The 26598-nt window shown below is 30.1% G+C and overlaps 1 protein-coding gene across 5 annotated transcripts in view; it reads left to right on the forward strand.

Moving 5' to 3' along the window:
• The window catches only part of LOC129960184 (disheveled-associated activator of morphogenesis 1-like), a 109370-nt gene extending 85362 nt beyond the window's left edge, over positions 1 to 24008 (forward strand). For all 5 annotated transcript variants that reach the window (XM_056073397.1, XM_056073399.1, XM_056073395.1 and 2 more), the window contains exons 13-25: positions 1010 to 1132; positions 3505 to 3706; positions 5055 to 5149; positions 6499 to 6606; positions 8420 to 8623; positions 8716 to 8822; positions 12260 to 12348; positions 14257 to 14471; positions 17158 to 17219; positions 18023 to 18083; positions 20185 to 20316; positions 21220 to 21390; positions 23150 to 24008. In XM_056073397.1, the coding sequence (XP_055929372.1) occupies positions 1010 to 1132; positions 3505 to 3706; positions 5055 to 5149; positions 6499 to 6606; positions 8420 to 8623; positions 8716 to 8822; positions 12260 to 12348; positions 14257 to 14471; positions 17158 to 17219; positions 18023 to 18083; positions 20185 to 20316; positions 21220 to 21390; positions 23150 to 23467 (1887 nt within the window). In that variant the 3' untranslated portion in view covers positions 23468 to 24008. The remainder of the gene's footprint in view (positions 1 to 1009; positions 1133 to 3504; positions 3707 to 5054; positions 5150 to 6498; positions 6607 to 8419; positions 8624 to 8715; positions 8823 to 12259; positions 12349 to 14256; positions 14472 to 17157; positions 17220 to 18022; positions 18084 to 20184; positions 20317 to 21219; positions 21391 to 23149) is intronic.
• Positions 24009 to 26598: the final 2590 nt, after the last annotated feature.

Consider the following 26598-nt stretch of genomic DNA (forward strand, 5'->3'; position numbering starts at 1 on the left):
ATTAAAAAGAATTTATCTCAAATCTTTAAGTTCCTGAATTTGTTAAGTGTAATATTCTATTTTTTGTAGGGTAAAAATAAATTTTTTTAGAATTTCAGTTGTTTTATGGCTGTATTCTGCTTAAATGTAATTATTTAACAGTCACCACTCTTGTTTCATTTTGAAGTCACAACCACTCTTGATCATTTTGAAGTCACAACGGTACAATGCACTTCATTTGTGTTTATTTGCCTAGTTTCAATTTTTTAGAATTTAACTAAATTATATCAATTGTATAACCAGAATAAATACATCTAAAGTATTATTAGGAAATCTACAAATTAGCCCAATCTAGAGTTAAAGCTTTTGAGGTAATGTTTGACCGATAATTAGTCATTTAAACATGGGATATGATTAGTTGATTTCCTTCTTAGTACAGTCTTAGCAAAGTAACTTACTTGCAGGTGGTGGTGGCACTAAGAAAAAAAGCAGTACACAAAACATTAAAACTACGATTTTACTTTTCAATTCCAGCATTTGTTTCCCTTCTTTAGAGGGTGAAAGGCATGCAAAACAACCATGACATTTAATTCTATAATAAATGGAAGAATTCAGTGAATATTATTAATTTGCGTATATTCTACAAAGTATAATCCTTATTTACAATTAAATAACTTTTCACTTCTACGAAGAAGTATTTTTATGATAGAGTGCTCTTTTGGGAGAGAATACCAAGAAAAAAATGCCTGTACTTAAGAGAAATTAGTGTAGTTTAGGAACTTTTTGTAAATAATATTAAATATCATATAATTTTATGCTACGTTCAAATGTAAATTTTTTCGCAATACTTCCTTATTTTGTTTTAAAGTATTTATTAGCATCGCAGTTGCATTAAGACTTTTTAACCAAGAATGTTTTATATATGCGTAGGATATTTGTGTTTATTAATAATATATTTTTATGTATTGTTTCCTGTGCAAAGTTTATCTTTTAAAATGCAAAACTTTTAATGCTTATACATTTTTAATAGGAAGATCTTCAGTCTGCCCTCAATAAAATGAAACACAAATTAGAGAAAGAGACTGTAGGACATTTAGAAGCTAATCAGAAAATTGCTGAGCTTGAGTATAGGATAAATGAATTAAACATTATGGTATGTTAAACACTTTCTTCTAAATTTTTTCTCTCATATTTTTGTTTTGTGTTAAAAACGGATTAAAAGTCTTAATAAATGTCTCTTTATCACAATTTAGCTGCACAATTTTTTTTTCTGGCCGTTAGGGGTTTAACTTTTTTAGATGTGATGGGCATCACGACCTATTGTAACTTAGTGACCTGATCTCCCTTTGGTTTTATGCTCTTCACCAGCTTTTACTTTGCATTTTCTCCTCTCTCTCGACGCAAACAAATGTTCATCATAAGAAGCGATTATACCTCTAATTTTTCATGAATAGCTGTATGATGACTGTTTCAGATGGGTAATGTCTGGCATTCCTGAGAGTGTTAGTCAGGTACCAGACGGCCACAACAAATCCTATCGATATTTCTTCGTTCAGTGGTGGCGAGGTGGTCGGCTGTATATAAGAAGTATAAGCCAAGTGATAGCTTTTCATTTAAGTAGTGTGCTTGGAATCAGGAGAAATAATCTTTAAGAAGTACTATAATCTCGAGGGGTATTTCTGAGTGTATAATCTTCATTTAGTATCGAGAGTGTCCTAGACCGGTTGCCTTTCCTTATTAGATTTCGTGTTGACAGTGCCATGAAGTTTGATTTTCTAGTAACGTGACATGAATAGAAATAAGCCAAATCCCTTAAGTGTTGACTCCAAAAAATTAAAAACAAAATTGGAAAGCATTTCGACAATTTTTATTTATCAATCTTTCATCACAAACAGTGAAACGTTTTCTAATGTTTCACCATTCTTTGTGCAGAAAGCTTGGAAAACTAGACATTCCATCGATTCGAAAATTCGCTCTAGTGACTTGCTCTTAAAAGTCTCTTCTGTAAGATAAACCCAGAAATAGTTCACAAGCTCCTGAAATCATCTTAGTAAGTACAGAAACTCTTAAAACTTGGAACTTTTCAAAAGATGTATCTTGGGATGATTCGTTGAATACTGAATTAGATGAAATCTTGGTAATTTGTATCAAATTATAGTTTATATTCGTCGTATTTCTATACGAAGAGTTGGAATTGCTTTTGATGCGAAATATCCGTTTTATTCTTTCCATTTCACACAGCTTCTAGAATACATTATAGCGGGGCATTTGAGATTGCGATAGGTATTATATTCCAAATACTTATGTTACTTACCATTGTTTCATGTATCCAACATTATCTCCAGTGGAGCACATTTAGATCCCCATTGTGCTGAGATAGATGCCCGAATTGCTATGGTGCAAAGGTAGATATCTAAAATGCCACGGTGCAGAGGTAGATGTCCAACTCTTTACATCAAAAAGGAAATGTGTTAATTGTAAAAAAGAATTACATTTAATTCTTTCCTTCTTAATCAGTGTAAAAAAACGAGACTGAAATAATTCAATTAAAGTCAAAATTTTCTCAACTGTCCTAATTTCAGTTCAAGAAATAAAAATATCAATAATTCCCCTGTTGACAAAAGGGGGGGGGAATATCTGTTTCAACAGAATTTGATGGCGAAACAGTGCATATGATTGCGAACGAGCGACTATGTACGCAGTAGCCGCTTTTTACTGTTTTAAAACTGATGGCTGAAAAGAGAGAGAGAGAGAGAGAGAGATTGGACCATTGGTCAGCAAGCGAATTTAAAAACATGAAAAGATCCTAAAATTAAAGAAATAAACCGATTCTTTATTTTATTTTCTATAAGTTCGCTTAAGAACTCTGATGCGGGTTCCCTTAAGTGTTGGGTGCTATTGGATGTAATCAGATCAGTCGGCTAAAGGCCGTCCCTGAAACTTTCCACTGCTGATGTTTTTCTTCAGAAATTATAGCAACGATTTTTCAAGCTCTTCAAGAAAGGATTGAATTTTTAAAAATTACTTTATAGAATTAGTATATGTATATAAATTCTTACTTAGTTTTCAAGAAATAAAATAAACACACGATATTAAATTAAATTATCATTCAGGAATTCAGAAAATTTTTAATATTATGCGAAAAAAAATGTAAAGCATATAATTTATGTAAACAAGAAAAGGTGCAATTTTTTCTCAACTACTTAGTTTCTGTTTAGTATGCTATTTGATTATCTTTTTTTTTACTGTTAGCGATTGGACAATTAAATATATTTTTGTAGCTAATTGTTAATGATAATGAAGTTTAGTAACTATTTTTATTATCAAATGTCCTGGTTGCATATAAAAAAAAATTTTCAGTAACTCTTTATAAAATTTAGCAGTCCATTCATTTGTTTGTTCATTATAAATTAAAATGACAAGGCATTATTACCCCTGCTTGTTGAGATGTTTCTTTAGAAAGGAAGCGATGAGTTATATTAAATGCTCCTTATATAAAATTTACTCTTGTACTTTGTTTTTTAGCTGGAAATGGAAAAACAACAAAGAACACAAGTGGAAAATCTGGCAAAGGCAGGTTGTCTGTCTGATGATGCCAAGGCTGGTATAAGGCCTGCTTCAAGTATTGTTCCATGTCCTCCTCCTCCACCGCCACCACCTCATGCTCTACCTCCAAATCCACCACCTGCTCCCCCAGGACCTCCACCTCCTCCTCCTCTTCGTATCGGTAAGAGGTTCTTCTTAATATCACTGCATATGTTTCCTGCATAAAATCATCTTGGTTATTCATGTAAGACTTTTATTAAAGTTAATCATAAAAAGTGCAATTTAAAATAATATATTTTATTATGTAAATGTAATCTTACACAAAATTGATTATTATATTCTTAAAAAATTGCATGATAGTGCATTAAATACAGGTTGTATTTAATGCTCTATCATGCTGAGGTTTCTTTAAAAGAATGTTGTAAGCATTAGGGATTTTTAGTCCTCGCAGCGTGAGAAAATGCTGAATTCAGCAGTTTTATAGAACACTTGTAGAATTAATTAAATAAAAAAGTGGGAATTGGATCAGGAAATAAGAGAATATATTAGAATGAAATTAATACGGGCTAAATTAAGAAAAAATTTAGGAAATTAATTTGGATTTAATTTATATACATATATATAAACTTTTACATGAGGGGTGGTTTTGGTTTCCAGGTTCACCATAATCGGTTAGGACTTACAAAAGTTTATACGAAATCGTGTCATGAGAATCTTTGCAATAAACAGTATTCGTGAAGAAGAAAAAAATTGACCTAAAAGCAAAATCATGATGTTTGATCTTAATCATTTCACCTGCATTAAGATTAAAACTTTCATTCTACAATTTAGGGGAAATGAAAGTAATAGAGATATAAAGAATAAAATAAGAAAAAACCGGGAAAATGGAAAATTAATGCATTTTTATATTTTTTTAACGTTAAATATAATAAGAGGGTAAAAAAATATTATTATGTTCTGAACGTTAGTTGCCCTTTCTAAATCACTGATAATAAAGGACGGTGAAATAATTGTTTAAAATTTTGATGTTATTTCTTTTTATTTCATAGTTGCGGTCCAGAAGAATAGTTCTATCTTTTCTTTTTCAATTTTCAGAGCACACATTTTCTTGTATATCTGAGCGTTTGCGCGTTTTCACGTAAGTCTAATAGCAATTGTTAAATGCAGAATATCCAAAATTAATCGATTTTATAGAAAAAAAAAAAAACCACGCAGTTGTCCAAACGTTAATCTTTCTACAACATATGTGATGTAATTAAACCTACAGAGACAGACTGTAAAAAATCATCTAGATTTCAAATAACATCACTCCAATTAATCTGTAAGCAAAGATGTTGAAAATCAAGACTGCAAGGTTGATTTGTAGTTAGCGAATGTTGACTAAGCACATGCGCAGAAAATTTAGATGGAAAGTAATCTTTCATCGATAGCATTGCACTTTTATCACTGATTATGTATAATTCACTCGACGTAAACCATGATTTTTGAATACCTTTATCTAGTTTCATGTCATGAATGTTTTATTTCAGGATCTCTAACAGACAAACCAGTCAAATCATTTATGAAAAATATACCACAACCATCTAATCCCCTTAAGTCTTTCAATTGGTGCAAATTGCCCGAGGTAAGAAACATATAATTTTTAAATATATTGTTTTAATATCTGATAATGGCTGTATGTAAGACATAGTATATGAAATTTTGTTGGCAAAATAATCCCTTTCGAATTATTTACTGCTTTAATGATGATGTTGTAGGTTTAACTTCTGCCTAAAAATATTTTGAAAAAATTTCAAAAAATCAACAACACAGGAGTAGCAAATCGTTACCTTATAATTGCAATAGTACAAAAACGCTCATAGGAAACTCGCTGGAGATGAACACTCCTAGTAGAGAAATCATTTAACTTCTGCTTTATCTCGAGAGTTTTCACAGTTTCCGTGACAAATCAAAAACGAAGTTTCCAGAAGGATGTCGTTGCTTGTCTACTTATCGAGATATCGCCAGAATTCCAGCAGCTTCATTTTTATTGCCAAATGGTCGCTAATTTTTTCGCCAAAATTAGGGGAATCAATGACCCGACATCCATTCACTAGCCATTAAATATTTTTCAAATTTACAACTGTGTGTGTGTGTGTGTGTGTGTGTGTGTGTGTGTGTGTGTGTGTGTGTGTGTGTGTGTGTGTGTGTGTGTGTGTTGCGTGGCTGAATGGAAGAATTTTTAACTTCGATTACTTCCATCCCGGGAGGCATAATTTGTACAAGAAATGATCATAAAAGATACGTCAGTCTACATCACAACACAAGAGCAAAAGAGACTGAAATTTTTCCCTTCAGTGATTTTACAATGAGATTTTGATAGGAATTTCTTTGACACTTGTAGACTTCGGAAAGGGAATCTTAGGTATCTTGAAATGAATGTTGTACATTCTTTTCAAGATAGCTTTAGGGATATTTATCCCTTCTCTCGGATAGTGAAAAAATCCTGAGGTCCATAGCTTTATAAAGGCTCGTAGAATTAATTAAATATAATATATATAGTATCTTGAAAACATAGACGAGACGTTGTATTTTTACTTTCGTTTTATTCTCTTCAGAGTGGCAAGCATGATTATTTACAAGAAGGCGCAGCGCGGCACAAAAAGCAGAAGTAAGAAAGAAGGCAAAAAGGGGTCGAACAAATGATCACTCGCCTTATATAACATAAGATTTCCGGCCACGCGCCAATGTGGTGACCTTTGATAAGGGCAAAAGTATCACTTTCATTCGATACGTAGTATTGATGGCGCATTATTTTTACAAAGGGATTAATTAACCGAAAGTGGAATTGGATCACGAAATAAGAGAATATTTTTAGAATGAAGTTACTATGGCTAAATTAAGATAAAATCTTGGAAATTAATTAAATTGAAATTAGAATTAAAACATCATTATATATATATAATGCTTTTTAACTCTGCAAATTCATTTCAGAGTAAATTAGAAGGAACAGTTTGGGAAGAACTTGATGACACCAAACTGTACAAGGAAATAGATTTGATGGATTTTGATAAAACATTTTCAGCATACCAAAAGCAACAAGTATGTACTGATTTTTCATTTTTATTTTTTGCAATGAAATCTATATCTTTTACTTTTTTATATTTTTGCTTTATAATTTTTCACAGTATCTTTTTATTATTCGTGCCAATTCGTATACGTTTTTTAACCTTGTACGAAATTTGCCGCTGCAATACATATAAATATTGAAAATTTACTTAATTCTTATGATACAGAATGTGCTAAAACCACAAAAGAATTTTACAAAATTAAATTTGAAATATTGTATGTGAAAGTATTTCAATCGCGAACTGTGCCGTGTACAACTAGTAAATAAAAAAAGACACATTTTCGCGAAGTTTATATTGAAAAAAAAAAATAATCTCAAACAAACCATTAACAGGTTAAAAATGTTTTGAAATGTTAAACTAAATAATTCAGTTTTTTTTTTTTGTTTTTTTTTTGAAAAAGAAAATTTGTCATGTGCACTGCCTAGGGCCGGAAAGTACTTAATTGCGCCACCAAATCACTCTCTTTCATAATTGTTAGTGGACACATAGATTGATTTCTAGTGATGTTTGGGTTGGATTCGTGCTGCAATAGACGTTGTTGTACGCCTTGGCATATGTTGAATTATGATAGTAAACTGCACAAGATAAGTATTTAGCTATTCCTTGTGGCAATATAAATTTTTTGTATTTACATGTCTTGAGTTTTATGCTTTTTTAAGGCAATCATCAACAAAAATATTGGGACATCTCTGTAACTTAGCTATTTACTATCGCATCTCCACAAAATTCTTCCAACAGAAATGGCTCAAGAGGACAGGTTCGTTTAGATAGATACATAGATTATTTTGGCTTATTAAAATAGTTAATTAATTAGTGTCTCGAAATTTTTTCATTACCCCTACCAATTTTTTTCGCGTAATCGATTGCTCGTCTTGAAAATAGCCACTAAAATTTATTGCAGGCTTCTGATAAAAATATCAAGAGTTATAAACTTTTGGAAAATGGCGCGTCCAATGTTAAATGAAAATAAAAAACTTTTGGCGATATAATGGAAATTATAAAATATTTCTCAATTTTTTTCATCTAATAAAACATAATTTTAATACAAAAATGGATGGAAAAGTTTTCAAATTGATAGAAACGACAATTGTAGCTCGATAAAATTTTTATTTGACAACAAAGCTGGGATACTAAGATATCGGATCCTAAAAATTAATTGCATATTCGAAATAGTTTTTGAAATATTTCGAAAAAACTGCAAAGTTCCCAGTGTCGATTGTAAACGCTTTGACACGTCTACCTGTTGAAGGATCGTGCATTATTTCTATCGACCTATTCATCTTAATACATGAATTTTAAGAAATGTTATGAAACCAACTTTGGATAATTTGCAGATTAGATTATTTTTATATAAAGTAGGGTTTCAATATCAAAAATAAATATTCGGAATGCGCCTCAAATTCATGCAAACTTCAAAAAATCATTATAAAAAAGTAATGCTAAAAAAAATTGCGGTTTGCAGGAGTATGTTCAAAACGTTTTGGGATTTTCATTAAAAAATGACCGATAGATGGTGCTCACTCTTCAAACCTAGACGGTTTTTGCAAATCAGTATAGCTATAAAACACAAGGCTGAAAATGGATCCGTCTGTCAATGCTAGCAGCATGGCGCGTATTTAAATAAACTTTATTTGTTAAGTTAAACTATGTAGGATTAGTAACATAAACAACAACCAGAAAATTTATTTAACAGCTCAGTGACAAAACACAAAATCGTTTTTATTCTTTTGCATTGTATAGATATGTTCATTTTAATCGATTGATTCATAGGTATTATATTCTAGGTGACTGGGTCTGTTGAAGAAGATATCCCTGCTGTTGTTACGAGAGCTACTTTGAAGTCTCGAGAACTTTCTGTTATAGATGGTCGAAGAGCTCAGAACTGTACGATATTGCTATCAAAGCTCCGACTTTCAAATGAAGAAATATGTAAAGCTATTTTGAGTATGGATAATAAAGAACAGCTGCCTAAAGATATGGTTGAACAGGTAATTTTTTGTTATTTTGATTGCATTTTTTTTAAATTTCAATTTTTGAAGAAATCTCTTGTAGAATTTTCAAACGAAATTCTGTTTGACAGCTTCTGAAATTTATGCCTAGTCACGAAGAGAAAGCATTGTTAGAGGAACATAGTATGGAAATTGATAGTATGGCTCGTGCCGATCGTTTTCTGTTTGAAATAAGCAAGTAAGTATTTATTCGAATAATTATTCATTTCAGTTAAATGTGTGAAGTATCCATGGCAAATACAGTATTTTTGACGAGATTTTATGTTTTTAGCTATAAGAAAAATTACACTCATGTCCAAAATTAAGGTCACAAACATAAAATTTGCGAAAAATCAAAAACTATTCACTGTGTTGCCCCGAAATTTGGCACAGAGGTACACTACAATGGAAAAAAAGAACATAAGACACATAACAACAAGGAAAGGATTTTAATTGGGAATTAAGAAACAGGGTATATCAAAAAGTGTTACATTATGAATCAGAAATAAAGCCTTTATCTCGGGGAAAGCCTGTCTAATATGGAGTGTGACAATCGTGCACTGCTATACAGGCTTCACAACGAGCTTTCATACTGTTTATGAATGTGTCAATAAATGCTTGGGGCAACAAAGCCCATTCTTCCAAAAGCGCGGCTTTGAACTCTTGGAGGGTATTAGGAGGAGGGTTATGTTGTGCAATGGCTCTTCCGAAACCATCCCAAACATATTCAATAGGATTGAGATCCAGATACCTCGAAGGCCAGTCCATATCCTCGAATATCCATATCCATACGTCGAATATCCTCTTCCTCAAGAAAATCATCAACGATCTGGGCTCTGTGTGGACGCGCGTTATCGTCCATAAACATGAAGTCTGAGCCAAAAGCACTCCAGAACAACCTCACATACGCTTCAAGGATCTCATCCCTATAGCGATGTGCATTGACAGTACCCGCATCGAAGACGTGCAGTGGTGTACGACTGCCCAACATTATGCCACCCCAGACAAGGATTCCTCTGCCACCAAATCTGTCGATTTCTTTTGCGTAGGAGGGATGATAGCGAACTCCTCGCTCTCTCCAGATGAAGATTCGACGAGTGTCACTCTGTGTGGTAAATCTCGACTCATCACTGAAAAGAACACGCACCCATTCTTGCTGTGTCCAAGACTGATGCGTTCGGCACCACAACAACCGGGCTTTTCTGTTGGATGCAGTCAAAGGGACGCACTCAACTGGTCGCTGGGCATAAAGGGCCCTCTCTGCTAGACGTCTGTATACTGTTTGTCTGGAAATTCTTATTCCAGACGCAGCAGCAAGGTCACGAGCAAGTTGAGGAACCGTTGTCAGCCTATGCCGTCGTGCGCTTAATGCCAAATAGCGATCCTGTGCAGGTGTCGTTTCTCTGTGACGACCTTGGACGGCCTTCCTGGTAACAGTACCACTTGTTTGGAATTGATTCCACAACCTGGATACCACTTTCGGTGTCACTTGTAACCACCATCAAGTCACCTCCGCTTGAGACTGCCCAGCTTCAAGCCTGCCAATGGATCTCCATCTCAAGGAATCGTCTAAACGATTCTGAGAGCTCATTCTCACTGGAAACGGGTTAAATTTTTTGTTTTAATGCAATATTCTCAAAATTTCAGGCAAAAGTCCTAGAGGCTTAAACTGTCTCATTTCAGTAGTTCCTCAAAAAAATAATGCTAAACAACATTTTTTCCCACAACAAAGGTTAATATCGTGTTACCGGTTCTTCACAATATATAAAATATAATTTGTTTAAATTTTACTGGTAGCCATTTAAAATTACTTTGAAAAACATTTTTGTGACCTTAATTTTGGACATGAGTGTACTAGATTGCTATTCCCACCATTTATATTTCACCCCTTTGTAAAGTACTTAATTAGTTACTATCAATCATTTTTCATCTATGAATTTCACCATATTTTCATAATGAAATATATCTGATTTAATACTGAATTTTCATTCATTTATTCAGCAAATCAGTATATGGCCGAATTCAGATATTATTTTACATGTAAGAGTTAGCAGATATAAAAGTTAAAAATAAAAAAAAAAGGAAGACCTTTAAAAATTAAATAACTGAAGTGTATAGTATAAAGTGTAAAATATTTACAATTAAATAAGTGCATGGATTCATTAATTAATTCTTAATTAATCATTATTATTTGTCTTCCACAGAGTAGAGCAGAAATATTCTTTTAGTTTTATATTTATTAGAAAATTTTTGTACTAATATTCAGCTATGCATTTCAAAATGTTCAATTCATTACCAGAAAAGAAACATTTTTCATTCTGTTATGGCATTTATAAAATTTAATATTAGAATATCAATATATATAATAAATTGAAATAACCTATACATGATTTTAAAAAAAAAACTTATTGTACAGAAATTACGCTTATCTGTCGAAGTTTTTCGAAAATTTTCCGATAGCTCGTGCGAATCATAATAGAGATATTGAAATGGTTTTATCAACCTTTGAAATGAGATATTTACTGAAATGTGGTGTTTTATTCAATAATTTTATTTATTCATCATCAAGATTGGTTTATTTTTGTTTATTTCATATCAGTGTAAAATATGAAGGACAGAAAAGTTCATATTCAGCACAATGCTTCTACACTACCGCAAAGAAATATGTTTTATTTATGGAGAGTAATAATGTAAGTAAACGAACAGTTAATAAATGGTTTGTGAAATTTAAACGGGACAAATTTCACTTTTAAAACTGCAACCCTCCGATAGACCATCCACGATTGATAAAGACCAATTTAAGGCGCTGATCACAAATAATTAGCGAACAACAACTCGTGAAATAATTCAAAGTGTCACATTTCAAGGAGATTCAAATTGTCACATTTGACCATTTTTTATCAGTTGATACGACATAGTTTTAGTATTTACTTTAATTCTGGAGACATCTTAAATTAAGAAAAAACTTTAACTTCAATGTACGATTTAATCTTCAAAAACATCGAAAACGATTCATTTTTGAAAGGGATGATGAAAAATGAACTGTCAACAGATATGTTAGGTGAAAGTATTATGAAGTTATTCCAGGAAGCCGCCATGAAACACCCCAAAAACTAATTTTATTCATCCCTAGAAAATTCTGTTCTATACCTATTGGGATAGCAAGGGCATTATCTATTGAAAGTTCCTGCCACTTACCAAGCTATTGATTCGGGTAACTATAGTAGTCAAATAAACAATATTGACCGAAATTGACCAGTAGTAAATGTATGGTGACCTTTCGCGAAATCATTTGTATTTTTGGCCACCCACGAGAAGCTTTTGGGACTTGATTGATAATTCTTACCTCTCAATTTACTTATTTTTATAACTTGGCACCGTCGGATTGCCATTCTTCGCTACAAACAGCATAATGAACATTTATTTAACAATAAGCCAGAGACGTTCTATGATAGTAGGATAATGAAATTTTGGTTTTATTTCAAAAATTGGCATAGACTTTACGATAAACCCTGAATTACGAAATATTTACTTCGAATTAATTATATATATTTTCTTATTCATTTATTTATCATGAAATGTTAATAAAATTTTTACTTTTATATTCTTGCCTAAAAATGTTCACTTCTCTTTCAGAATTATTCATTATGAGCAAAGAATTCGAACATTGTTCTATAAAAAGAAATTTCAGGAAAGAGTTTCTGATGCTAAGCCAAAAATAGAAGGTAGGTTTTAGAGTGTATTTTCTAGACGGAAATTGGTAAAGCATTTTCGCTATGATCTCCACGAAATTTCAAATTTTTATTTGTAGCAATGTATTAAGGAGAAAATAGTGTGGAATCTGGGTAAAAACTAATTCCTTCTTGGAGAACACTGAGTTTTCTCCATAAATAACTAATTTGGCCTTTTCGTTTTTGTGTGATATTGCAATGCTGTTAAAATACATTAAATTACAAAAACTTCGCATTACATAAAATACTTTTAAAATTATAATAAATATAATTTTGTAAAATAGATATAACCTAAAATGCGCATTCTTGTTATTTAGATTGGAAAATCTGATAAATCAGGTCATAGGAATAGTAGGTCCTAATAATATTAGTGCAACAGAATTCGATATCTTTTAGATGCATTTTATCAAGATTTTCTAGTATATGATGCATATCTAATGTTCTTAATCTGCTGCTATGCACTCTAAAGATCAAAACGCTTTGAGATTTTGGTGCGTAGCTTAACACGCATTGCCAAATTTACTTTAAATTAAAGTATTAAAGCATTACTAATTAATAAAAGACCGCCAGTCATATAGGAAAACAATAATAAATTTTAATTACAAATTAAATAAACACATATAGATCATGATACATTGGACGTATATCCATCAACCAGCGCGAGGCAGAAGTTCGGAGCAAGTCGACGAAGCCAGGAAGTGAATCACTCGTTTCCGTTGGGGATCAAAGTTTATCTCCACAGATATGAGTGATGCTTGTTGCCAGCTGGCGAAACAAACAGTCATTTATTGCCTGCTTGGCCGCTGCAAGATCTTTTCTTAACCACGGTAGGGCGAATATTACTTTTAGCAATTCGAAATGTGCTGAAACTTTTTTCGATTGCAAATTTTGACACTTGATGAATGCATTCAATTTTTATTAATCTATTCATTTCATAAAATATATCAGCATTGCGAGAATTGTACTACTTCAGATGTAATAATGTTTTTGGTCTAGATGTATCTTGAAAAACCACGATGTCTATTCTCTACATCGATTTCTAAATACCTGTGATTTGTTGTAGTACAAATGACCAAAAGCAATGATATATTTTATATTTAAACGGGTTGACAACTGTGGTATCAAGGTTTTTTATGCCTAACAGCATCTAGGACTCAAATATCCTTTTGTGCGCATTAAATCTCTTAAGTCGTTGATGAAATAAAGAAAATTTGGCAATAGAATGAGAATGATAAAAAAAATGTTCTCGAAGAAAACTTTCCCAAGAAATTTTTTGTCTGGAAAGGAAGTAAGCTGCTAGTCTCCAGATCGCCTTTCCCACTGCCTCGACCCTGGTGTGATGGATATCATTTTAATTTCATTCGCACTGATTTTTTTAATCTATTGATTACTCTAAATTCGAATACTAATGACCCACTAAAGAAGAGCAGTTAGAATTGTAAACGAGTTTTTATTTCGCAAGTTGGTCGTACTGGGGCCGCCGCTACAAAAATACATCCTATCCTATAAATTGATTTTATTGCTTTCTCGGAGACCCCGGTCGTAATCAAGAAAATGTATTGCTTTTAACGTCTCATATTCTGTTTTTAGTGAATTCGCAATTTTTAAATAGCAAGTTGTATTCACATCGTTGGCGACGTGGAGATCACAAGCCCGAGCATTTTTTCTTCTTAATTCCAAAGCAGATTATTCTTATTTATTTCCGTACTTTCTTATATTTCATGTATAAAGCATTCTTAAGTTTTAAAGTTTTGATTGCATATTGAAAAGTATAATTTATCGAATTAAAAATCTCATTTTTAAGGGTATAAAGTTATCCTATCTTTTTTTAAAGATTAACAGTTGTTATATTTTCATGTCATAAATAATTTTATTAATGATACGTTTATTAAATATTTTCAGCCGTTTTAGAAGCATCTAAAGAACTTCATAGAAGCAAACGGTTAAAGCGACTTCTGGAGCTTATACTTGCATTTGGAAATTACATGAATCGGGGTGCTAGGGGTAATGCATCAGGATTTCATCTTTCCAGCTTAAATAGAATTGTAGATACAAAATCAAGCATCAATAGAAATCTGACATTGTTGCATTATATTATTGACACTCTTGAGAAAAAAGTAAGTGAGTGAATACACTATTCCACTGTCATTTAATCTTCATTGCATTTCATACCTAAAATAGTGTGCTGAGACAGTAATTTCTTGTTAGGAAATACATTACAAAATAAATTAGCTAAAATTACCTTGATTCTTTAGTAACGAGTTTCTAAAATCGATAACTGATTTTATTCCAAAGGCAACAATTCAAGATTCGTTGTCTTTCAAGATTTAAGAATCTTTAGAGATTCTATATATTATAGATACAAGTTTGTGAGCTTGAATTAACCCTTCTTTGCACGATGATGATGGAAATTTCCATCATAACATTTAGTGAACAAAAAATTGTACTCAAAGTAGATGTACTGTAAATTGGTTGTTGCTGGCAACTTTTTTCACGACTATTGCGTAATAAAGAACGTAGATGTTAAAAAAAAAAAAAATCAAGTTTCACAATCATTATAGCGGGTTTGAATTTGTCATCTCGCTGTTTATTGTGGTACGAAGAAACGTGCGATTTCTTAAATATTTATTTATTTTATAACTAATCTGAAATTTTTGTTTTGTTTCTTTGTTAAAAAAGCGATAATGAGTGGAGAAATTTAGAAAAGAGGGACATTGACGATTTTGTACTGAGCTTAACATCTAAATTTCATGATGATAGATATTTCCATCATACTGTTTTTTAATTATTTTATATTATATATACTAGGATTTTTTTTAACATTTTCCCTTTCATCTAGAGCATGAATTATATCACCCCGATTTATTTCACAAAAAACGAAAAAATCATGTGCAGACGAGCATACGTGATTCAATCTGCTAAGTGAAAGACATAAAATAGATTTTTTTTAAAGCATCAGCATTAATTTTTCGATATTTTATCTGTTTTTATAAAAGCAAAAATTTTTAGAATAATTCTACAGTAAAACACTAAATGCATCGTTCTTGTGAATTTAATATATTTCTATGAATAAATATACTCATCAGGGCAGTTCAAATTTATATTTTAGAGTCGCTATAACGCGGAAAAATTGCAACTGGTGAATATTTAAATAACAAAAGAAAAATTGTTTAAATTTGTTGAATCAAAAATATCACAAAGCATCGAAATATTTTTTAAAAAGTGGAGAATTTCTCTCTTTTTTAGCACTTTTTGTTCCCTGTTTTTTTTAATGCTGTAGTGCTAAAAAAAAAAAAAAAAAAAAAAAAACATCGATATTGATGGAAGAAATATTTATCAATTAAGAAAATATCTTCCAATCGCATGTTGCTTAAAATTTACGGAAAAATTCAATATTTTGTCAATTTTCATACATTTTTAAAACATTATTTTAATAGTGTGCCATATTTTATTTAAATACCTTATAGTTTTTATGGTTAAAATATGCCCCAAACAGATTATGTAAATGAAATCTTTTAAAATTTATAAAATTGTTTATAATATAGTTCACAAGTCTTAATTTTTTTAAGCCTTACATATAGAAACAACCTTACCTATTGTTGAAAATTTATTTTTTGCTCTTCCTTGAGATTCTCTCCAATCGCTTTACAAAATGATCTTAAGCCATTTGCTTTTCCCCATTCGAATGCTGAAAAAGGCGACGGAAAAGATCGCAATGAAAAGAAGTACAACTAATGTCCCTTTGCTTTTTCATTCACTATATATTTCGAGTTGACGATTAACACGACTTTCCCCACCTAATATTAATATCAGCATTATCGCAGAAAATGATAATATTCGCAGTATTATATAATACTGCACAATATCATACAGCTCCATTGCTCCATTTCGGTCTGTCACGCTTGACTCAAAACTTCTGCAACGCTGAAAAATACGCTTTTTCTAAATCTGCAATGGTGGTATCATAATTATAAATAAAATTTCAACTATCTAACTGCCTTTATTGAATTGTCATCCGCAAATGTTCACGGATAGACAGACATAATTCTATAAAACAGTTTTGTATCATGGGGAGTTTAAAATACGGAAATGCGCCAATACCCTGAAATTTGGAATTTTTTTGATAGTTTCAATGTTGTTAGTTTATAAACTTTATAATTTCTAGAAAACCGGCTTCGCTCAGCAGTTTTTATTTATTTATTATTATTTTGTAATTTTTTTTGAGATAATATTTAGAAACGAATCACATGCTAAGTGCATATGAATATTTTTCAATCTTTCCTACATATGAACTGGTCATTTAAATTTTAAAAAAATCATGAACGCAGTTTAAAATATTATTCGAAACAAGCTGCTATGTTACAGTATTCATTTTACAGTTTATCTATCACTACATATATTTTTGAACTTAAACTCAGTTTTACCATGTTGAAACCGGGTCCGAGATGGTGCTATATGACATTGTCAGCATGAGTGCAAATAGAAAAAAGGCTCTAATGGTTAGTTATAAAAAATGCTTGTATGTGTGTGTAAAATCACGTTTTTTCAGAAAAGATATCTATATCGATAAATTTATAAAGAAAAAAAATACTAAATATAAGTGCATAAGTAAAAAATTAAAGCAAAAAGGGCGACTCGAACCGAAGACCCACATTTGTAAGTGGGTCTTCGGTTCAAATGCATCATTGTAATTCTTAGTTTGTTGGAAAATTTTGCAAAAGAAACCTGCATGTCATTCATTTTTAAAATGTATGTGTTATCCCATTAAAATCATACTATTAAATTTATTTATTTTATTTCCAGTTTAAAGATGTTTTAAAAATTGAAGAAGACATCCATCATGTTAGGCAAGCAGCAAAAGTAAAGTAAGTTCATTCATTAAAGTTCATTAAAGTAAGTTCAGAAAATGTGATTAATATGAGTTTTCATACTTAAAAATAAACTGGTGGAAAGAAAGAAAAAAAATCACCTTGTGCGTAATCAAAAATAAATAGGTTTTTTTCTTTAGTAACGACGTTGGAAGTATTTATTAATAATATGTTTATGCTTTTGATTTTGTAAGAGATTGATTTTACTACAAAAGATTGCTTAATTTATTCAGGTTATTAACTGAACTTTTAATGAAAATTCGTTGTAGACACCGTTTCTGGAATGCTGTTGATGAATCTTCATTCAGCTGATTGTTCTCTTCCTCCTCAAAATATGAAAATAAAAGTGGAAAAGATATATCTACCTTTACAGTAAAATTTTATCTTCAATTTTACCGAAAATATGGGATATTCAGCTTATTTATTTTCAAGCCTAGTATAATCTAAATGTATTTAAATCGCCGTTGAATAAGTTAGTTATTATGTAGATAACTTCTAGGATATAGGGAATATTATCGATGAAAAAATGAAGAAAAGAACGAAAATAAAACATTTTTCGAAAACTCGAATAAAGTAATATGAATGTGCATTGCATTATTTAGACATATCTGTTAAAGTGCACCAAGAATAAGATACAGAAAACGAATATTTTAGAACGTTACAGAAAGCGGCTTTTTTTAAAATTTTATTAATTATTTTTTTATAAATTTCAGATTAAAATATAAGCTTGATACAGAAATATTGTTGATTGCTAAAATTGCTTTTAAATTGTATTGATTAGTGTTTTAATAATTTTCTAGTTTGAATGAACTTACGAAAGAAATCCAGAGTTTAAAATCTGGTCTTCAAGAAGTACAGAAGGTAAGATTTCTGAAATCCTAATTTATATAAATAATAGAAATTTTAGCATGAACAAGAGCAAAAGAATATTCGTGATGTTGCACAGTTCGGTAAAAAAGTATCTGAACAATTATTGCAATATAACAAGGATGTTTAAACCGTGCAACCGTCAGAGCAATCGGAAAATTTGTTTGTGGATTGTGAACTTCAAAGAAATTTATTTGAAATCCAAAAAAATCGATATAAGTTTTTTTCTTTACCAAGCATTAATTACCAGTACTTTAGAGAAATGAAATAACATTATTTTTACGAACAGAACCATTTTTTACGAAAATAGTTGTGTGTGTTAGTATATAATACATATTGGCTGGCAAACAAACATGATGTCAAAAAATAATTGTTAATATGAGATATCTTTTACCTGCTCTTTCATGGGATTCTTATGTAACTTAAATGGGTCTGACGACCAGTAGTGGTCATCCTTGCTACAGCTTTTTATATCAAGATGTTCCCCTCCTCCACCTATTTAGTCTTTACTGTGGTTACTGCGGATATTATGCATTTCTTCTGTTCTGCACCCCAATAATTTGATTTTATTGCTTCTTAAATTCATTCAAGAGTTTTGTAATTCTGTTTATATACTGTTTCCCTTAAGTAAAATTTGCAATCAGATATGTGCATAGGGCATACAGGGTGTCCCAAAAAAGTGGAGCAAGCTTTTACTTCCCTAAATATTAGATCTAGATATATACTTTCAAACACAGAGTTTTATTAAATAAAGTAAGAAATTATTTGAAAATGTTTTAGGTTCTGTGGAGGTTGACAGTAAAATGTTTAAAAGAATTTAAATTTTTACACGTCCCCTTTAGCAAAAGTATGTCAGTTAGTGAAATGTTTCTCTTATATTCATCTATGCATACACAAAATTTCACATTTAACATACATGCATCATCACATCATCCAAATTAACGGCATCCATCTAGAAAGTATGTTTATAGAATGGTTTAATTATTGCAAACTACAGGATTCTTACTTTTCTGAAGAGGAAAGGGAATGATGAGACGTTTTACATGTGATGCAGAAACTGTACGTTATGTAAGAGGAGATATCTTGATTCCATTCTGTAATCTTCGAATCTATGATATGGATTTGATTAAAGTTATAAATTTTGCTGATTAAATTTTTTAGCAAAAATTGTGTAATGTGTAATAAAGAAGTTTAATTCTTTCTCAAAGGAAATGTCGAAAGAGAAAGTATGTGCCTTTTTGTTATCCTTTGGTATAAAATTCCATGATTGACAGGATATTAACTAAATCCTGATGATGGTTTACCCTCTTAACTTTAAACTCTCTTATTTTTTTATAAGTCCTCTATACATAATGCATATTTTTTAAGCATATATACAAAGTTTAGCTTATATTTTAATAAATGAAAATTTTTTTGTTCAATTAAATACTTGAACATGATCTATTTTAGAGTAGTTGCTACCAATGAAGTTGTTCTAGTGTTAAGTTCTCTCTTATTAAAATATTAATTGAAGAAGGCCAAAATTAAGTTCCATCAGTTTATAGTCCTCCGTGCTCATTCTTATAGATATGATATGTTAGTACACTTTCAATGAAACATATACGTTGATAAAACATACATCTATATGTAAATAAATAAAATTTCCACTTAACTTTCTTTTTACTTTATAAGAGAGATGGCATTTTTTCCGCCTCTTGATATGCATTATGCATATTTGCATCTGTTCAATTTTAATTAAACCAAGGACGGATTATCAAATACACAATTTTAAAAGGCCCCTAGCTCTCGGAATTGTTTTGCGGCAATTTAGGGTTAACTAATTTTGAACTTTTATTTGATTTACAAGGGGTTCATTCACTTGAATATATTAAAATTAAAATCAAGCATTATTTAAATTTCATCTTTTTTTTATTTTTTAATGTTACTTATTTTATTTCAGTATTTTTAGGAATATCTTATTCCATATTCACAGTTTTTTTTTATTTTTAATTTTAACAGTTGATATCTATTTCGTATTTATTTTAATAAAACTACTAGAAATTAATTGAAAAGTGAGAAAATCTTTCAATTGCTCACCAGAATTGCTATTCCGTAGGAACTGGAATTTCATCGCTCACAACCGCCCCAACATGGAGACAAATTTGTTCCTGTGATGAAAGAGTTCATTACTACTGCAACTTATAGATTTTCTGAATTAGAGGACACATTTCAAGAGATGAAACAGAGGGTTTGTTTTCAGTCTCAAATAGTTCTTGTTAGACATTTTAATGTGCAAATATTTTAATGTATCTGTGGTAATTAATTTTATTTAGGAAATAAGCAATGAACCGTGAGATGTGCAAAAATGTTGTACAAAAATCAGTTTTTAAGTGTTTTTTCAAACAGTTTTTAAACGTTTTTGACATTTGATTCAAATTCTTAATCTTGCATCTAAAAAATTATATTTTTATGAAAAACGTACAATACATATAAATGTCAGTAGTTAAGTAAACTGTCTGACAAATAATGATCGTAAATTAATTAAAAAATAATTACTGGTGCTTATTCTTCAAATTTTCACGGTCTTCCTTTAAAAAAATATCTCCATTACATGCGATATATTTATCCTCTTCAAACACTTGCTGGAATCCTTTTTTTACAGGCCTTTCGAAATCGCCTGCTCAGCTTTTAACACTGCCTCTGGAAATGGAAAATGTTTAGAGTGTTTCTTGAAATTCGTGGAAAAAAAATCGAAGCAATTATAAGCTACAACAGACCATTCGCCATATTCTTTAATCCACCACAAAACAATAGTAGAATCTGACCAGAATGTGACTTTAATACTTAACGTATCGAACGCCTTGATAACAGAATTAACAAGTCTTGCTGCGATACAAAAAGCTAGCAATTCTAGCTTTGGAATTCTAAAATATTTTAAATAAACTGTTTTTTTCTTAGCGCGAACAAGTCTCGCTTTACTCTCACCTTCTATGTCGGATCTACCAAAGACATAAGCAGCATTTGCCTCCTTGCATGCATCTACAAATGCATGCCATTGTACTTGTATTTTCTTTCTTGTGTCTAATTCAAATTTTTCTTTCCAGTTTTAAAACTTTTTATTGCAGTGAATAATAATGGATTTAATTTTTAGTACGAACAAGTTGTCAAGCATTTTGGTGAAGATCCCTCTCATATGCAACCAGATGAATTCTTTGCCATATTCGATACATTCCTCACATCTTTTAACGAAGCCCGGCAGGATAATGAAACATTTAGAAGGAAACGAGAAGATGATGAAAAAAGGGCCAAGCAAGATACAGAGGTATTCTCATTTTTTAAAATGTATCTTTAAAAAAACACCTCTTAAAAAGATGTGTTAAATGTTGTGTTGTCTATTGAATAACAATTGCTCCTTAACACAGATACTAGTAGTGCTGCGAGATATAAAAACAATTACTTTTAACGTCTATTAATCCAAAAATTTTGCATTTAGAATCAGATTTCAAAATTTTCCTGAGTTATAACAATAATAAATAAACAGGTTTTAAAGTCTTTTTTCTCTGCGTTAAAAATGTATTCCAAATTACAATAAAAGCTCGATTAACAAGTATGATTCGTTCCCAGGTCTTATTTGTAATGCAAAACACATGGTTAAACGAAACAATTTTTTCCGATAAGATTAATGTAAAATAGGATAATGGGTTCCATTCTGAAAAAAAATACTCAAACAATTTTATAATACATGTTTTTTTACAAAGAAGATATCTAAAGACATTTATTTTTGCATGCATTTCAAAATCTGGCTAGAATAAGACACAGCATTATCGTTAAGTAAATTTGTAGCGTGAATAGCTACTACTTTATTAGGGTAATACTTCTCGACTTACGATACAAAAGTTTTCTATGCTGTCAGCATCTCCTTTATTTTAAATTGGAAGGTTAATGAAGTAATTGTATCGTGCTTTACTGTTAAAATCTCCTCTCCTTTTGATACGATTGTAAACTATACCAATAAACTTAAAATGAATGATATTTCAAGTGATGAATACAGTATTGTTTTAAATTCTGATACCACTGTTCTATCTTTACTTTAAACTAATGCTAACAAATTCTTCTAATGCATCATAAATTTTTTCCGACTTAGCTTTAAACCTAATTAGATTTCTTTTTCTTTCTTTTTTGTACGGATTGCAGCTGTAAAATTAACTGTATTATCACTTATGACATATCACTTTTCAAGTGTCTGTCCTCCAACCGGGGGGGGGGTACCATAAGTACGTGAATGTGGAGCGTCGGATTAATGATCGTTTCTAGGGCTCTCGATTCTCTGATGGGCATAGTAGTTCTGTATCGTAGTTTTATTCCACTTCAATTGTAGGATGTACCTCCTACAGGCACTCCTTTAGGCTATGAGCCCAAGTGCGTTACACTTGTCGCTCCACGTTCATAACTGGCCCTGTTCAATTTCTTTATCTCTTTATTATTAGGATTAGGCTTCTGAGTTTTTGCAGGCTATAACTTCTATTAAAGCATACTTTTCCCCCTCTCTATTTATAAATTATGTAAGTACGCCCATTTATCAATTTTTCGAACGGCTCAAAGTTACAGATGAATAATAGTTCTACATGAATAGAGGTTTCTTAGAGCGATAATATATATATAATTCAAACCATAATTAAAAGACAGAATTAAAAATTATTTTTACTTTAATTACATAAGCTCAGAGAAACCTCGATAAGGAAATATTTATAATTATTATCAAGAAAGTTTGCAGTTCTGCTGCTACTATTGTGATTAAGTAATCTTAATTAATTGTGCATTAGACAGAAAAATGCCGTTGGAAATTAATGATTTAATTTTATAAAAAAAAAACTTATCTTTAACTCTTGCTGTTTTTTAAATAATGATTGGATTAAAGAAATATATTAAAACTAATTAAAAAATAGAAATGTATTAAATATCTAAACAGTAATACTTAATTCATTTAATTTTTTTACTATTAATTTAACAAAAAATTAGGCTCCTTTCTTGCATATTGCTCATTACCTATTTACTCATTTTTTGAATACCATTACTTTTAGAGAAAATCCCATGTTGACAGATCAAGCAAGGAAAATGGGCTCAAAGGTTCTTCTGGAGTTCGTAATGGTAGTATCAACGGATTAAGAGCAGTTAAAGCCGGATCCGAAAAAGGCGAATTTGATGATTTGATATCTGCTCTTCGAACTGGCGATGTATTTGGAGAGGATTTTACAAAAAGTCGTCGCAACAGAAGAAAAGGAAGTCAAACTTTGCTTCTTCATCAGTCTAGCAGCCAGTCAAATGATAATGTTCAGTGGAGAAGTATTCCTAGAGAGTCTAGCAGAGATCGAGTCATAACACAAAAACTGAAAGTTTAATGATGTTTTAATGTTTTACATACTTCTGCACAAAGCAAATACAAATCCTTTGATACAAATTGTATAAATATTTCTCAAGAACTGTAAAAATTCCAAATCATCGTAAAAAAATTCCAAATCATCGTTAATGAGAAAAGGATTTATTGTGAACATATGTATGATTTGCAATTGAAATTAGTTATACCTGAAAAATTACAAATTGTTGGGTGCTATTTCTGTTTTATAAGAAATGATAGTCTAGTCATTTGAGATTCAGAGATTCTTCTATCTGGATCAGAGATCTTCTTAAACTATTATCTTTTTAGTAATCAAATTTATGAAAATTTAAACTGTTACAAGATAAATGATTGAAATTAAGATTGTGAATAATCAGTTTTGTATTTCTTTCTAAAAAATAAGCTTACTCTGAAACCCGTCATAACTATGTATAAAATCAAACGGTAGCAGTATTTTATGCTAATTACTTAATTATACATTTAATTTAATTGCCTTCTTTTGTAAATGATATTTCATTTCTTTTATTAGTCCTTCCTTAATTGTGGATCAGTGTGAGAATACATATACATAAATTTGTAAATAAAAATAAATTTGTGAATATTGTATTATTTATAATTATCATTGAGTTTATGTGTATTATATATTTATTAAATATTTTGTACAAAAAATGTATTTGTTTCATGAAATCATATTGATACTTATTCGGGTAAAAGGCAAATTAGTATTTTACTTTCTTTCATTGAATGTAATAATTATTGTAGAATAGATTACTTTATTGATTTGGAAATTGCTATAAAACAATTAAATACTGTCGTATCATTTTGAAATAGATTGATTTTGCTTAAATGTTAATAAATAGGGCGGACAGAAACGGATGCTTTTTAAGTTTGAGATTATCTGAATATAACATGTTACTTTTGAGGTAAATAACTAAATTAGTTAATAAGTATCTGCGAAATGTTTTAAAAGAGAAGTTATTCAAACTATCGAAAACAGCGGCGGCAAAAGTAATTGATTATTAATGTAATTTTTAAATTAAAAAAAAACAATAAAACTAAAGTAAGACGAATCTCTGCATGCATTAAAAATTATAAACAATTTATTTCAAATTACCTTAATTTTTTAACGAAATGCTGATATGTCATAGTATCATTAATATTCAATTTTGTGTTTAAATATTTTTCGTGGTGTTGTAATTTATTTAAAATAAATTTAATATAAGAAAATAATTAATTTCTCTTTTCGAAAATTTGTAAACAATATTTGAATAATGAATAGAAATTTAAAAAGAGCATATTACTGTGGTTAGTTATTTGGAAATTGTAATTGTATAAAAAATGGACAGTGAAAGTTGATCTTTCGTAGAATGTATTTTATTTTATAATAATTTTTATTAGTTGAAGCTTACTTTCTGTACGGAAAGTTATTTAAATGAGATAGAAAGGAAAAATTATGTTATGTAATGTTTAGTATTTTTACTTAGATGCGAACAGAACGATAATTTGATTAGGAAATGCATATGACTCTCAGTCTTACTGGATTTATATTTATTTATTTATTTTTGTGAAAAGATCGTTATCAATAAGAACTAGCTAGTTTAGAAAAAATAATTCCCTTTTGAAGAAATCTAATTGTTTTATACTTTTCAAAATATTTAACAGAAATTTGTTTCTGATAAATTATTTTATTCCTCAGTAAAATAGCATATAACTGTATTCTAGCAATTCCTAACAAATTTAGTAGCAAATCGCAATTAGATTTAAGTATAAATGCATCTAAATGTCACAATTTTTCAGTTTGTAAAGATTTTTCTGTCCAGTTAATACGATTGCTTCGATCTTTTAGTTAAGGGGAGGGGTTCTATAGAAGACAATAATAATTTCGTGAAAATTTAATAACAGAAGACTTTGAATGTTCAAGTTTTATTTTACCATGTTCAAAATACTTATATTAGAACTACTTATTTATCTCTAGTTAAAACCTTTTTTCCCCTTTGATAACTAGACATCAATATGACGTATGATGAATAATATTACGATAGTTGACTTCATCTCTAGATAGATAAGATATGATGGGCTGACTGATTTGTAATTTTAACACGACGAAATATTTTAAATGATTAAAATTATGAATTTTATTTTAAATTGTTTTAAAGTATTCAATAATTTTTATTCAAAATTTGTTAAAATCCTTGGTTAGAACATTGATTTTTGATTAAGCTTCCTCGTTTTTATTAAAAAATTCCTCATTATTTTTTTAAGTTAGTATAGTATTTTAAGTTAGCACAGTCAAATATGTTTTTAATGTGATGATATACATTTAAATAAATTTCGTAGACGTTTATAAACTTTTAATTACTTTGCAAAAGTGAGATAACTTGCACCTCAGATTATTCAGCCCAATTATGTAGCTGGATTTTGATAAACGTCGGGCTGAATTTTAATCTGGCATCTTTAATTTAATCGAACAATTAATGAATGCATTACTGAAATTTATATAATAGGTGCTGTGCAGATACAACTATAACATTTATCTAAGTATGACAGTGATGCAGCCTATGCAATGTTGATGAGTTTTTTTCAATATTGATAAATTATGCTGCTTTACTGTTAGAGGTATTTAGTATTTAAACGTTTAAGTAATTTAAATTGAAAAAATAAAGTTATTTTATGTTATCAAAATTTATTTCATCATAACTAAAACAAAAACTAATTCCAGGAATACAGAAAAATGTTTTCTAAAATCCATATCTAGTCACTTTTAATGATCATCAAATGCTTTTGATTGCATATTTGTTTATATATACTTTTGAATTGAATCTTGTGCTTTATTTTATTAAAATCGTGACTTAAATAAATATATGCAACTGGTAATGAATTAAATGAAGATTGCTCCTATTTTCAAAAGATAAAATTGAATTACTTTAATGACTGAATTACTTTATTTCTATTTGAAATTGTGTTCCCAAATGCTGTTGCATGTCATGTTTCTTATATATTTTATAAACATAAGGCTAAAGCTTTTGAATAATATTAAATCAGAACAATTTTGGAGAGCGTTACTTTGGAAATTAGCAAATAAAAATGGGATATGAAGGTACATGACGGAAGTAATCGTATATCCCTCATACCCAG

This window comes from Argiope bruennichi, chromosome X2 (assembly GCF_947563725.1).
Source record: "Argiope bruennichi chromosome X2, qqArgBrue1.1, whole genome shotgun sequence".
Taxonomy (NCBI): Eukaryota; Metazoa; Arthropoda; class Arachnida; order Araneae; family Araneidae; genus Argiope; species Argiope bruennichi.